Here is a 13,384-nt window from a genome sequence, read left to right on the forward strand (position 1 = left end):
AAGTAGACTGAACCAAATGCCATTTGGCCATATTGCATGGCAGCTGTTCAATTTGACGTACCGCGCGATATAATCCCCACCGACAGAGAAGTTTATGCCCCAGCTTATATTGAGCTGATTTGCGCTTATTTCGATGTTAGGATTCTATTGAACATTTTGATAACAATTATCCCTTTCATATGGATTGAGTACGGCCTGTTGATTGCCTATTCATCATGGTTATATAAATACTATTTTCCCAGTGACCGGAATTGTGTCGCGCCGGACTCTGTTTCACGCCCAGTACTCATGTCGATGACATCAATCACCGACACGGAGCTCGAACCTGATCCTACCGCCGGTAATCGGATCGCGCCGCTGCGACCAACTGCCTGCCCAGACCACCATAAACCCGCCATGGGCGCGCGCCGCTCCACTTCAACGCCCGTAATTGTCAGCGGGCGCGACACACGCCCCCTTTATTGGAGCGGCGCAGCGGATAAAATCTGCGTAGCAGGCTCGCAAACAGTTTGACGAGACAAACCGGGAGCGCATTTGATCACGAGCTGCCTCGCAGATGTGTATCTAGCGTGAGTGTAATGACTGTGAGGAGTCCCCGGGGCTTGCGTGCTGCCTGGGAGCACACACCATGCGTGCACTTACACACACACACACCTGGGCGGAGTCGAGGCCGGCAGACGGGAAGGTAAACACAGTGAACGTCAGCTGTCCGCTAACGACCGTCATCAGACGGACATGAAAATTGAGAGACGACTGACAGGCGAATGCAAATGACGGGCAATTTGGTGTCTGGTTCATGTGCGTGACGTGTATGCGTTTTCAACTGTCAACGAAGTGAGTGTTGCGGTTGTTTGTTTGAGGCAGTGTTCTTGAAGCTGCTCTTTTTCTTTCTTTTTCTTTTTTCTCTTCCTTTACATTTCTTTCTCTCTTCTTTAAAATCTCTCTCTCTCTCTCTCTCTCTCTCTCGCTCTCTCTCTCATTTTCATCTTTATCATTCTAATATTTCTTTTGTCTTGTTTTCCCTGCCGAAGCATCATTCCAGTCTTAATTTTGTTGCCATTTTGAGCAGCATGGGATCAAAATTACACTTCTGTCGTCATTTGAGTGCTTAGAGGGAAGCCAGTGGCGCCTTGAACATTTCTCAGAACACATCTGTTTATCTCTGACGGAATTCAGTGTAGATTTCTCGAGGTCGAATGCTGATCCACAGCCCTGGATGCCCCTCCGCAGTTGAATCGGGGTGAGCGGACCCACCTGCTTGAATAGTGGGTGGCCAGCAATCAACCCTTCACAACTCCCTTGATTCTTGAATCATTGTTTGTAGGGGCGTTCTAATGTCGGCCGGCTAGCACGAGGCCCTCGGAGATCCTCAGCTAACCAGTGAATCGCTTCTGCACCCCTTCCTGGCGCCGACAATCTCATCCAACGAGATTATCATAAATTCTGCGGCCGTGAAGGGCGGGCCGGTCCCCGCCGTCGTGTCTCCTCTCTGCGCCCCTGACGGAAGGCAGACGGAGTCGTCCGGGCGGGTCGCACTGGCGTCCCCATAGACCCGTCTCTACACGGCTCAACCGACACAGGGCCAGCCCCAAGGGAATGATGACTCAAAGATACCGTGTCGAGCCGGGAGAAACAATTTCATAAGCGGCGCCTGATGCCGGCAGCGACCCTCTGTGTCCCCTGCACGCGTGACTAACACGCCGCCGGTGTGATCGGAATTTTTAGACGCGCTCTCTAGGGGCCCGCCAAGATCGCGCACCGGGGCCTTTGGAAAGTCATTTTCGCCGCGCTCCCCTGGCGAAATTCGGGATGGCAGCTCGCTACGTAATCAGATGAGTCACAGCGGGCCAATTCGGCGATGAGGCCGACCATAAAACCGTCTCGCACACACAGTGATGGGCGGCGCGCGCGGCGACCCCCCGAGCCGCGGAAGCGTCACAGATTATTTGCTTTGCATAGTACGGGGGCGTAACGGGCGATATTGGCTCGGCGGCGCGGCGCAAGCCTGCTTTATGTGGCCGTTCCCGACCCAGTGATTAATATCCACCGGTGGCGCTCGAACGGCTCGAAACGAACCGACACAGGCGTCACCCCGTGCGCGCCCGCGCCGAAGGACGCTGATCCAAACGGACGCGCATGATTTCAGTGACTGATGGCCCGCTGCAGCGCTCTGTGGCTCCGACCGTTTGGTGCACACATGCCTGCAGTGACAGTAAATACCGGCACATTACATGGAATTCACTGGCTGGTTACGACATGCATGCGTCAGCTAATGCATGGAACAGCCCGGCGCAGTGCAAACGAGGCGACTGATTTGTGTGTGATTTCTCTTTGACCGAGCCGACTAATGCGGAAAGCAGACGACGGGTGTCGTCACTTCTCTGGTCGTTGACGCGCTGACCAAACCCATAACCCTTGGGAGACGGGATAATTTACTATTCCTGCCAGGCAAACATCAATCTGCTCCAAGCAGCGAGCCACTCTCGCGTGAGCGACCGGCCAGGCGCTCTTGCCCCAGAGGTCGTACATGCGGCAATGTCTGGCACTGCCCGCGATCTATTTGTTATAGCTGCGTGACGAGCGTGCGCAATCACAACCGAGAAACCATGCCTTCGCATTAATTTCTCATAAAGACCAGAATTATGACGTACAAACTACCGACCAACCAATAACGAATGTCATGAGCGGCCTAAAAGCACCCCTATTGCCCCGGGTCATGGGCGCGATGCCGTGTTGTACAACATAAGTCAAAGAAGAACGCTCCATTCAGAGGGCCCCGAAGCCTCTATCACCTCGCCCTGATGCAGTCTCGCTTGAGGTGCCGCGGCTACGGCCTGGCAACATGTCCCACACGCCATGACCTGCTCGAAACGAGCGATAACCACACCGTGACCCCAGATCTCACGGCTAAGACGACGACGTTACCACTTGTTCACTGCCGCAAAATCGCCTGTCCCAATTATATTTCGCAAGGATAATGGGGAATTAATACGCCGTACATCCCGTGGCTAGCTTTTCGTCCTCTCACCAGCCGGCTATAGATAGATAGTGATGATGTAAGAAGCATCTCCGCTGTATTCTGATGATGGCTTCTTGTCTCATCCTATCAATTAAATCCCTTCAGATTGCACAATCCCAAACAGAGAACTACTGTGCTGTCGAAAACGGCTCCCGGCAGGAATAGACAACTGGAGCAGCCGGTCATTACGGAGAGAGCAGGGCGGAGGAAGCCCTCCCCGCGGAGCCCGTTTCGAAATCGGCCGTCCATGACGGGAACGATTGATGCTGAGCTCAGTGAGCGGGGTGCCTACCCTGGAATTCACACCTGGAGACCAGCTAGACGGCGGTTATGAATGGTCCAGTGACTGGGGGCGGCCAGGGCCTGTGATTCGGGGTCTGGTAAATGGTATGGTAATCACCGGTGGTAACGCGCGCCGGGTGCCTCTACCTCATTTTTCAGCATCCTCGTTTAAGACAAAGAGACGCACCTTAGAGGACGGGGTGCACGCACGGATCCGCACCTCGAGGCTCGACTGGGCGGTGATGGGTTGGTGAAATAAGCAGCCTATTTGGCGTGCAAGCTGAGTAAATGTCATTTTCTCACGACACTGCAAGATAGCGCTCAAGGAACAAGTTGATTTATCGTCGTGGTCGGCTGGTCGTCGGGTGTAAAGAGTACTCATCTTCAGAGACGGCTTCGATGACACCATCCTGCAGTGACAGCACGACTCTGGAACCCCCCATCCTGCCGCTCCAAACAATTGCAAACGCGCCGCCCCCGCCGCTCGGAAAGCCACTGACCACATCATGACCGGCCTCTGTGACCAATCACGAGCCGCTCCGGTTCGAACGGGTCGTGGGTCCTCCCCTCCTCCCAGGAATGTTGCGGTTCGCTGTCCTGCCGACACACAGTCCGGGACCGCCCGGGCCGACCCGCGCCGGGGTGGAACGGCCTCGCCGCCGGCCCCAGCCCGCGGTAACGACCCAAGCACCGGCGGCTGCACCTCGCCGCTCCTTCCCCGGCGCCTCCGGCACTTCGAGGAACCGCCTCCAATGGGGATTGCTCACGCTCCATGCTCCTCAGTGCCGCTTCTCCGGCTCTCAGCTGCGCCACGGCCTGGCTGAACGATGCACTGCAAGGTGCCTTTTCTCGCAGTGCACCAAGTCGCATCCGTGACGCTAGGAGCCGCGAAGGGTCTCTGAGGCTGTAGGGTCTGCCGGAGTGCCCGTCGCCGCTGATATGCCGCCCGCTGGCGGATCTGCTCTGTGGTTATTTCTGCACGAGTCACGAACTGTGAGCGGCCGTCGGCACACCATCGACCTTGTCTGAATTGTGGCGGGCACATGTCCGAGCCGCAGACGGTCGGTCTTGCAGCGAGCGACAGGAGCGTCAAGGGTTAGGCAAGGAGCAGTGGAGACGGGCGGAAAAAAAGACAGTCACCGTCGCAGGTACGGAATACGGATCATTGACGGCGAGTGATGACTTCCCATGCGCTTCGATTGGGAGACAATTATTTTGAGGACAACCATGAAGCTGTTGTGTGAGCTCGTGTAATTTTTGCGCTCTATGTATATAGAGGATAACAAGTATACTTGTTCTGAATCAATGCAATATGTAGATCGGCATAGTTTCTGCTTGTTTTTCTACGCCTGTATCTTTGATCCGGCAGTTGTATGTCCTTACTGATCCCTGGCGGTTTACAGCGACAGGCCGTCTTGGTCTACCCAAATCCCATCTGTCGCGCTCACCTTTTTTCCTGCTTTTCCGACCTCTGGGCTCCACGGAGCCAGTAGGTCGTACAAAAGCAGCCAGCCAGCCAGGCGAGGGACCGGCTGCTCAATAACTGTGTCTGTGTCAACAAGTCGTGCCCGTCGGCACAGCCTATATTACGGCACCGACGACGCCCTCGTTTAGATCGTGCAGCTGCAGCGGGTATGCGTTACCTCAGACTAAGCGGGACCACAGATTGTACGGAAAGTAGGTATACTGCACCATTCTGGCTAATGAATAACATTACGAGCGCGCATGTCTGGCAGACCCCGACAGGACTGTGCGTCAGCTTGTTAACCACAAAATATGCGTAATATGAACTGCAGGGAACCGTGATAATACCAGTGAATAGCTACAATTAGCATTTAAGTGGCCCCTCAAGCAGGTGTGCAGGCAGCAGATGTCTGATTCCTTCCGCGAAAGACCGCACTGATAACGGTTTTAGCATGCCGATCATTATGACGTGTTGAACCCCGCCTAAAAGCCCACGGAGTGGTACGCTGCAAATCTGCGATCCTCGTATTTAGTGGCTGGTTAAGCTTCCACGAATCGCACTGCATGGGTGACTTGTGCCTCCTTCGGAGCCTCATCTGCAAGGCTCGCCGTGGCGAACCAGCAGGCCGTACCGTTAGCAGGACCGTCAATGTTGTCGCTAGTTAACAGTGTCACAAATATTGACACCAGTCGTGAAATATGAGCCGAGCTTATCCCCGCTTGTGGTGTTACTAAGCTCAAAGGTCTGGAACAGAGCGCAACCGCAGTCAGCAAACCAAATTCAGGCGTGAGTGATTCATCCCTGCTGGTGGCAGTCCCTCAGTACGTGGCCGTAATTCAGCACACTGTGATTAGTATCGCTCATATACCCAAATTCACACCTCTCTTATTGCGGCAGTATACGAGTATGGTGCCCGTATCAACATTCGTTACACCCAAATCACATTTAGGGGTCCCGGAGAAATCGTTAACGCACCGATTTGCCAGCCGATATTGCTGCACGTGTGCGTGCAGAGCACGTAATGAGCTTCGTAACGAAGACGGGTCAGGACCATATATTTGACCAATGAGACCACCGTGGACTGGACAGGTGTCCGACTGATCACTATGTCCGACCCGGCCGGTTAGACCGCTTCCTGGACCCAGCACGCAGGTCACCTTACCGACCACCTGCATGTCACTTACAAGGTAATTGAACGGCTGTTCCGTCATTATATCTGCGTGGAGCGGCTACGAGTGGAAGTGGACAGTATGCAACACTCCTGACCCGCTCAGCCCTCATTGAGTTCCTCTCCGACCCAGTGACCGGAGCAGTCCGCAAAAACGAAACAGGACGTCACGACCAGCCGCGAACGACGGCGGTAAGCCGCGGCCTGTAACAATCCGGTGCGGTCACGCGGAGTAATTCCCAGTCATTATCTTGTTTGGCCTGACCGAGGCAACGAGGGGTCGCGCTTGATCCGCTCGGCAAAACGCCCCGACGTCGTGTGGGGTAAGCCTCACAGGGACAGCGCTTATCAACCTGCCTGTGCGCGTCCTGAGCTGACCCGTGACTTGACTAGAACTTACAGTGTGACCGAGGATTACCCAACCGCACGAAGCTGGGATGATGATGCAGTACCACAGAGGCACATTGACCGTTTTCTCTGCCCTGCCGTCCCCCGCAGGGAGGAGACCACGTTTGGTACGCGCATCTCCGACCACGTGTGACGGTCGACAAGACAGCTCGGCGTGACACGACACGGGAATTCGGCGTGACACGACACGCGACACGACCTGACACGACACGGGGTGACGGTACAGAGAGGCACAAACCGAGCCACGACAGGGAACGGTCACCGATGACGTCTGAATACCCTACGGCAGCCCGTTGTCCTGTCCGACAATACAGACGTCACTAACGCACTCACTGTGACGCAGAACACGTGACACGTAACGGCCACGTGTCGTGACGGTAAAGCGACGTGACGTGAAGGTTGGTGGCGGGTTATCCGACAAGCAGTCGCACACATCCGCTGCAGCTTGGGGCCACAATGGCCAGACCTGTGTGCAGTTTGACAGGCAAGCTCGCCTGTCAGTGATGATAAGAGGAAATTCTGGTAAGCCTATTCTCGTTCGTTCCGCCCCTCATCGAGCAAAGTGACCACTCGTTTGAGACGCTTTCCAGCAGGATTTGCGCCGCTTACATATATTTCGCCTGATTGGGTCGAGCTTTGGTGATCAGAAGGAATATAGAATCGAAATCATCACGGCTGATGGGTAAACGTCCTATACTTTTTTATGATCACAAGCCGTCATACTTAGGCTTTGTTGAGAAAAACAAAATTGCCGGCGATTCAGAGTCTTTCTGAACGATAGCTAATAAACCTAAACGATTTCAAACAGCCTCGAGAGTCTGAGCGACGGCGAAGGATTTGACGCGGCAGTGATGATGAAAGATTGAGCGCGCTACAAGTGGCGGCGCAATTGTGGCAGAAGTGACGTAGTTGAAACGGCAGTGGCGCAGATTGTGGTGAGTTGCGGTCTGAGCCAGTCAGAGCTCCGTCTGGCCACCCTGAGGTGATGCAGCGGTACCTTCAGCTGGTGTGGTGGTGAGAAGGCAGTGAGATCATTGTGAGATTCAGTGAGATGACCACCACGCGATCCTACAACATAGCTCGCCACTGGCGGTCATCTGCAGTCGATGCCGATCTCGATCATTAGCGGTTGCCAGGTGGGCGCTTCGGCTCAAGGCAAATCGGCAAGGTCACAAGGCAAGGCTGAATGCTGCGGGAAGGTAATGTTCCAGACACCGCGGAGCATGCCTGCAGCACAATCCGTGCGATGCGGATGAAGGGAAGAAATCGAAGAAGGATGTGGATAGCTTGAGGCGCGAGCAAAGACGCCGAACAGCGCGTTGGCGGTTTTCGACACTGCGACACAGTCCATCGTGGGATGATAGTCCCGCTGCTCTTTTTGGGCCAGGCGGAGCTTTTGTCGAGCTTATTCGGAATGTCAGGGGGCGGACAACGCTGCGTTAGCCGACATTGTTCAGCCACCAAACGCACCGCCCATGTGTCGGCAGATCTGAATAACTTAGGCGGAAACTACGGCGTCAATCGCGCGGCGCGGACATGGATGATCCGTCAGCTCGGCGGTGCCGACGATAGTAAAACTTTCGCGGTCGAGTTTTACGAGAGTGGCTGACAATCAGTCGGCGGGGCAATATTCTGTGGCACGCCTCCTCCGTCATTCAATACGACGTGCCGTATCATTGGCGGCGCTGGTGAACCGTCGCTTGATGAAACAGGGAAACACGGTCATGGATCGTTCGGGACTGCAGGTAGATGAAGAATGGTCGCTGATGTGTCGGGCTGACCTTGTCATATGAGATCAGCTCCTGGACATATCGGTTTGATCAGCGTGTCTGCATATTGGTAGGCGGTAAAGGAAAAGCCCACGGCAGACTTTCATCAGATCGGCCGACTGACATCAAATCTACTCACGACTGCCAGATAAGCCCATGAGATACATCATATCAGCCCTCCTACGTCCCTTCCCTCTTCCTCTCTCCTCTCTTTCTTTTTCTCCTTCTACCCTCCCTTCTTTCCTGTCTCAAACTGTTTCCTCTCTCACTCTTCCCGTCCTCCTTTCCCTCCCTCTCATCTCTAAAATTTGCCCACCACTATGCCACCCTTTTTCAAACCATACGACACCGCTGAACGAGTGTGCCTGTGCAGTGTGCACCTACGTCGGGTCACCGGCGTGCACCAGGGTCAGCGCACAGCACACGCCCAGGCACGCACCTGATTTCGCCGACCGGGTCACATGCCGCCGGACCTTTTATGGGCACACAGTGCAGGGGGCTGCGATCGCACGTGCAACGGCTGCAGATGAGGCAAGACCATTTGCAATTAACAAAAAGGAGAAGTGGCTGGTTATGGTAGATCGTGCGCAAACGACGCGATGGAGTGACGGAAGATGAAAGTGGTTCGCAAAGATACCAGAGAATGATTTTCAATTGAACGTTTTCTAAATGAGATGTTAATCGAAGGTGATTTGATTACGCTATGAAATTCAATTCATTCCGGTCTGAATACATCTTTACGCTTGGCGCGCCTTTAAAGTTTTTTTTTCGGTTGGTATCTCAGCTACTGACCTATATATCTAAAGCACTTGCTTCTCCCCAGAAGTAAAATGACAGCAAGTTTAGACAAGGTTACCTCGACAGGCAGGTAGAGCCTACTTTGTATTTGGGTAACGTCATTATACTCTAGCTCTGAGCTGTCTTTTCGGTGAAAGGCGGTACTCCTGTCTGTGTGACTGACTGGAACAGGACGACCGAGTCAACCACCCCGCCTCCGCCGCGGGACACGGCCGCTGTCCAGTCGGGACCGACCTATACAAATAGTCAGCCCTGCCGGCCATACACCACCGGTATTTCAATTACGGCCGGCCGGCGACGGGGACGGACGATCGGCCGGCCGGCGGCACGCGAGGGTCGGTCCGGGGAGCGGGCCGGATCGGGCCGGGCCGGACAGCCGTCAGACGAACGGCCCGGCCTCAATGGGATGACCAGACGGCCAGCTGGGCGCCGAGTCCCGCGGCGGACGGTCACAGAGGAAACAGGAGACGGTCGGAGAGGGATGGAAAGGGGTGGGGCGGGGTTCCAGTACGGACAGAGCGGTAGCCAGTCGACCGTGGCCGACCCGCAGCGCCCAGCCGACCAGCCGTATCGAACTGTATCAATTACTCGCCCGCCGGCCGCGCCTAATTTGATGGGGTCGCGTGGGCCCAGTCGGCACGCGATAGTCACCCGATGAGGTGGGCGGGGTCGCTCGCAGCAGCTCCTCTCCAAGTTTTGAGCCCCGCGGTCAGATGGTAGTGGGTCCACCCTTGGAGACGACTGCGCGCCGCCGCAGGAGTCCACCGTGGCCGTCATCGCTCGCCCCCGCCCCCGCCCCCGCCCGGCGGCCGGCGAGACCCCGCCGAGGGGGCAGAGGCGGTCGGGGCGGCTGTGCTCCCCTCATTTCTCGCCTTTCGAAGCTCACCGAGGTACTTGGCGCCTCGATAAATCACAGGTGGGCGGCGATCTGGCCGCCGGGGCGCCACCAGTGCCGCGCTGTGTGGGAGGTGCGCCATTAGCGCCGCCCGCCGCGCCATCCGTCTCAGCGCGCTACGTGGCGCGGCTGCAGATCGCGCCGCGCCGCGCCAGAATGGTGTGTTGTGCGCCACCATCCGCCGACAACAGCGGCCGGCGCGCAACAGGTGTCCACGAGAGGTGGTCATTTGAGCGCCGGGAGCACCCTACTGCTGGTCGGAGGGCGGCGTCCGGTGGGTCAGGGGTCCTCAGCTGGGCACAGGGCAGGGTGACCTCGGTCACTCGGCACTGGAGGTAGTTGGTAGTGAGGGACTCCCACTGAGGAGCGAGAGGGAAAGCTGGGAGAGAGTTTGCGGTTCACTGGATGAGCCGAAAGATGTTCGAGATGAACTGCAGTCAACTGAAATAGCAAACATATGGACAAATCTGAAGGCATCTAAGCGGAAAGAAGGACAAGACAAACAAAAATGGTACCCGTTATCTTGAAAAAGACATCAGGGAGCTTTTTTGCTCATAAATAGCGTTAGTTTAAACGCCTGAAGATAGACTGTGCCGCCTGGCTTTCAAGCCTCAACGCCTGAGGGTAGACTGTGCCGCTTGGCGTTCAAGCTTAAACGCCTGAAGGTAGACTGCGCCGCCTGGCTTTCAATCCTAAACGCCTGGTGGTAGGCTGTACCGCCTGACTCGAGCTCAGCGGGGCGCAGTGGGGCTGCCTTGCGCAAAATGACGACAATGCTGGTAATGCAACAAAGGTTGGAAACCAGTCTCGGTGTATCAGTGCTTAGTTTTGCTCATCACCAGCATATAGGCCAGGGATATTAAGTCGTCAATACGTTAAACGATAGTCAATGAAAGTCGGAAAGCCGAATGAAAGTGAACCGGAGTTAATTCGAGCCATGGATGCCAAAGAAAGTGATCCGGTTGAACCAACGGTTGCCCAGGCCCGACGACGGAAGTCAGCCGTGATATTCGGTGGAAGGGCGCAAAAACTGGCCATGCTGTCACTGAAGCACGACGGAGCCTTCAAACAGAATTTTCCACCTGACTGAAGCAGCGTAAGCCGTTCCCTCACGTACGCCTATAATAGAGTTAATGCCTATTAGGATGTCAAATAAGGTCCAATAACCTGTCACGCTAAGGATGTCGATTGTATAGGGGCACAAAATGACGTTGAAAGAAAATAATGCATCCACGATGGCAAATATAGCATACAACTCAGATGCACGTCATGAAAATCATAAATAAATGTGGCTTAGCCGTCTTTTTGCCTCACATTAGTCATGCGAAACACATAATGTCGCAGTAAGATTGAAACGAACAGTTGACAGTTGTGTAACGAAATAATACTTCCCTTATAGCCGATGGACTCTAGGCGAATGTACAAAATCACTGAAATTATATAATTATTAAAGAAACATTTATCATTTATCACGAGTGCTATCGCATGACGCCGATTAAAACCCGTACTCGTCGACAAACAAGCTCATTATGGCTATTTACCGAGACATGGGTAATAAATAACATTCGACCTTGTAGTTTGAAATACGGCCGGCTTGACAGGTGGATTTCAGTCGTTTAATTTACCACCCAAAATGCAATAATGATATCTCTTATTGACTGACAGAAATCCTTGCATGACAGACACTTATCATTAAAGGTCCAGAAACGTGCGAACGCTGACTTTGCAGTTGTGCTGTTCCAACAGGCAGCTATTAAAAACTAAAATAGCCGGTACAAATACAGTCTTTCCTCGGCAAACGCTCACGAATTGTTCACGTAAATAGCTGACGTTTATTATAAGGTGCATTGACTGCACTTTGTCTATCATTGTCAGTCAGTCAGCCAGTTGTACCCCACGACCGCCACAGGCACCAGGAATGGTAATACGCAATGCGCAATACGCATGCGATGTTGCAGGACGGTACTCACAGGGAGCGTAATCGGTCCAGGCCAACAAAGTCGTCACCGCGGAGAGCCGAGAGACGGTTATTCCTCAGGTCTCTGTGGGCAAACACGAGGTTCAGTCAGGTCAATGGTTTCTCTCTGCGTGGGTCTCTTCAGCCAGCCTACACAGTTTTCTCTCCCCACTCAAATAATCTCGACGCTATACATGCTTGGTCAGATTAGTCACTGAAAGTCAACGACACCCACGAAGCACGGTCGGATTTCACGGCGCAAAGATCATAGTCCAAAGCACACAACTCCTGAGTGCAAATCCACTGTACACCGTGCAGTGTGCATTGCACCCACCTCTCGACATTGGAGCATGGCTTACCATTGTCAGCGCATTTACAATACGCATTATACGTGTACAACAGCTGTGAAGACAATGACTGTGAAACGTGTCACCGTCAGCGCCCGTTGTAAATCGCGCTTACATTATAACACAATAGCGGCGCACTATCTTAGCAGGGAATTCCTCCTTCAGAGCCCTCCAAGAATCTGGTCGACCTTCCGCGTCCCCTTCCCGGCCGTCTCCTCTGTTTTATCGTCCACCGTTGCCGATCTCCGGGCACTCAGACTCTATTGGCACGCGTCACTCCGGCGGAACAATCAAGTTACGGCCTTTCTCACCCCTGCCGGAGACGGCGGAGCGCGGCGGTACGTCTGTGGCGCAGAGGTGGCGAAAGGTGGCGCGATTGCGGCGATAACGCGGCGCAGACAAATGGCCGAGGTGCTGACGGAGTGTCCCTCTAATGGACCGCTCGGCGCAGGACAAACTCAATTAGGTACGTCCCTCTGTCTGTCTCAAGATAGACTTGGAGACAGGCCCTAAGAATCTCGCGGCCGGGCGGCGGCGGCGGTCAGGCCACGTGATCTCGTCTCCAAACGTAATGTTTCTCGGGCGTCTCCGCCGACGGCGAATGTCCACAGGTAGAGCCTACGACAGCAGAGAGTCAGCCAGCCTGCCCTCCGCTGACCGAGAGCTCCTTATCACGTCCCTGTGAGAGTGTTTCCGTGTAATCCGGTGGGTCGGGGCTCCGCAGCGCGGTGTGCCCGGTGGTATGGTAGCACTGGGCTGCTCCCGGGCTGTGCGCTGTCGCCGTTCCTGTCTACCTGTGACAGAGGCACGTCCGGAGAGCTGGGGACGCCGCTACCATGGACTGACTAACGCCACTTGGGGTCAGAGTGGTAGACGGTTGTCATTGGTGGGTCGGTACAGAGTAGGAAAAAAGGCATACTGCCGTTTGTTACGAAGCGAGCGAAGCGAGCGTATAGTCTTTCCTTAGATTAACGGAAATTTCTGAGTATGAGCGGCTGGCCGGCCGGCCGGCTTATATCTCAGCAACCACTTGACCGATTTACACGCGGTAATTTTTGTAGGGTAGCTTTATTCCTTCTACCAAGTATTGGACTATTCCCGATGCATGTGGGTGACCCCTTATGCACGTGCCACGTGCAAAACGAAGAGGTGTCACTTTTGTAATTGTTGCAATATCTCGGTAACTACTTGGCCGATTGCGCTGAAAGTTGGCATGTAGGTAGGCACCCACTAGGCACTGCATATCCATGTGCCAGAGTTGGGGTGCTGCTGCACG

The 13,384-nt window shown here is 54.5% G+C and overlaps 1 protein-coding gene across 1 annotated transcript in view; it reads right to left on the bottom strand.

Annotated features, from left to right (window-relative positions):
- Positions 1 to 13,384, bottom strand: part of LOC122382901 (protein slit-like) — a 90,490-nt gene that overhangs the window by 58,787 nt on the left and 18,319 nt on the right. Inside the window, exon 2 of the mRNA XM_043368810.1 lies at positions 11,775 to 11,846. Within this exon, the coding sequence (XP_043224745.1) occupies positions 11,775 to 11,846 (72 nt within the window). The remainder of the gene's footprint in view (positions 1 to 11,774; positions 11,847 to 13,384) is intronic.

Source organism: Amphibalanus amphitrite, unplaced genomic scaffold (assembly GCF_019059575.1).
Source record: "Amphibalanus amphitrite isolate SeventyFive unplaced genomic scaffold, NRLGWU_Aamphi_draft 000150F_arrow, whole genome shotgun sequence".
In the NCBI taxonomy this organism is placed as follows: Eukaryota; Metazoa; Arthropoda; class Thecostraca; order Balanomorpha; family Balanidae; genus Amphibalanus; species Amphibalanus amphitrite.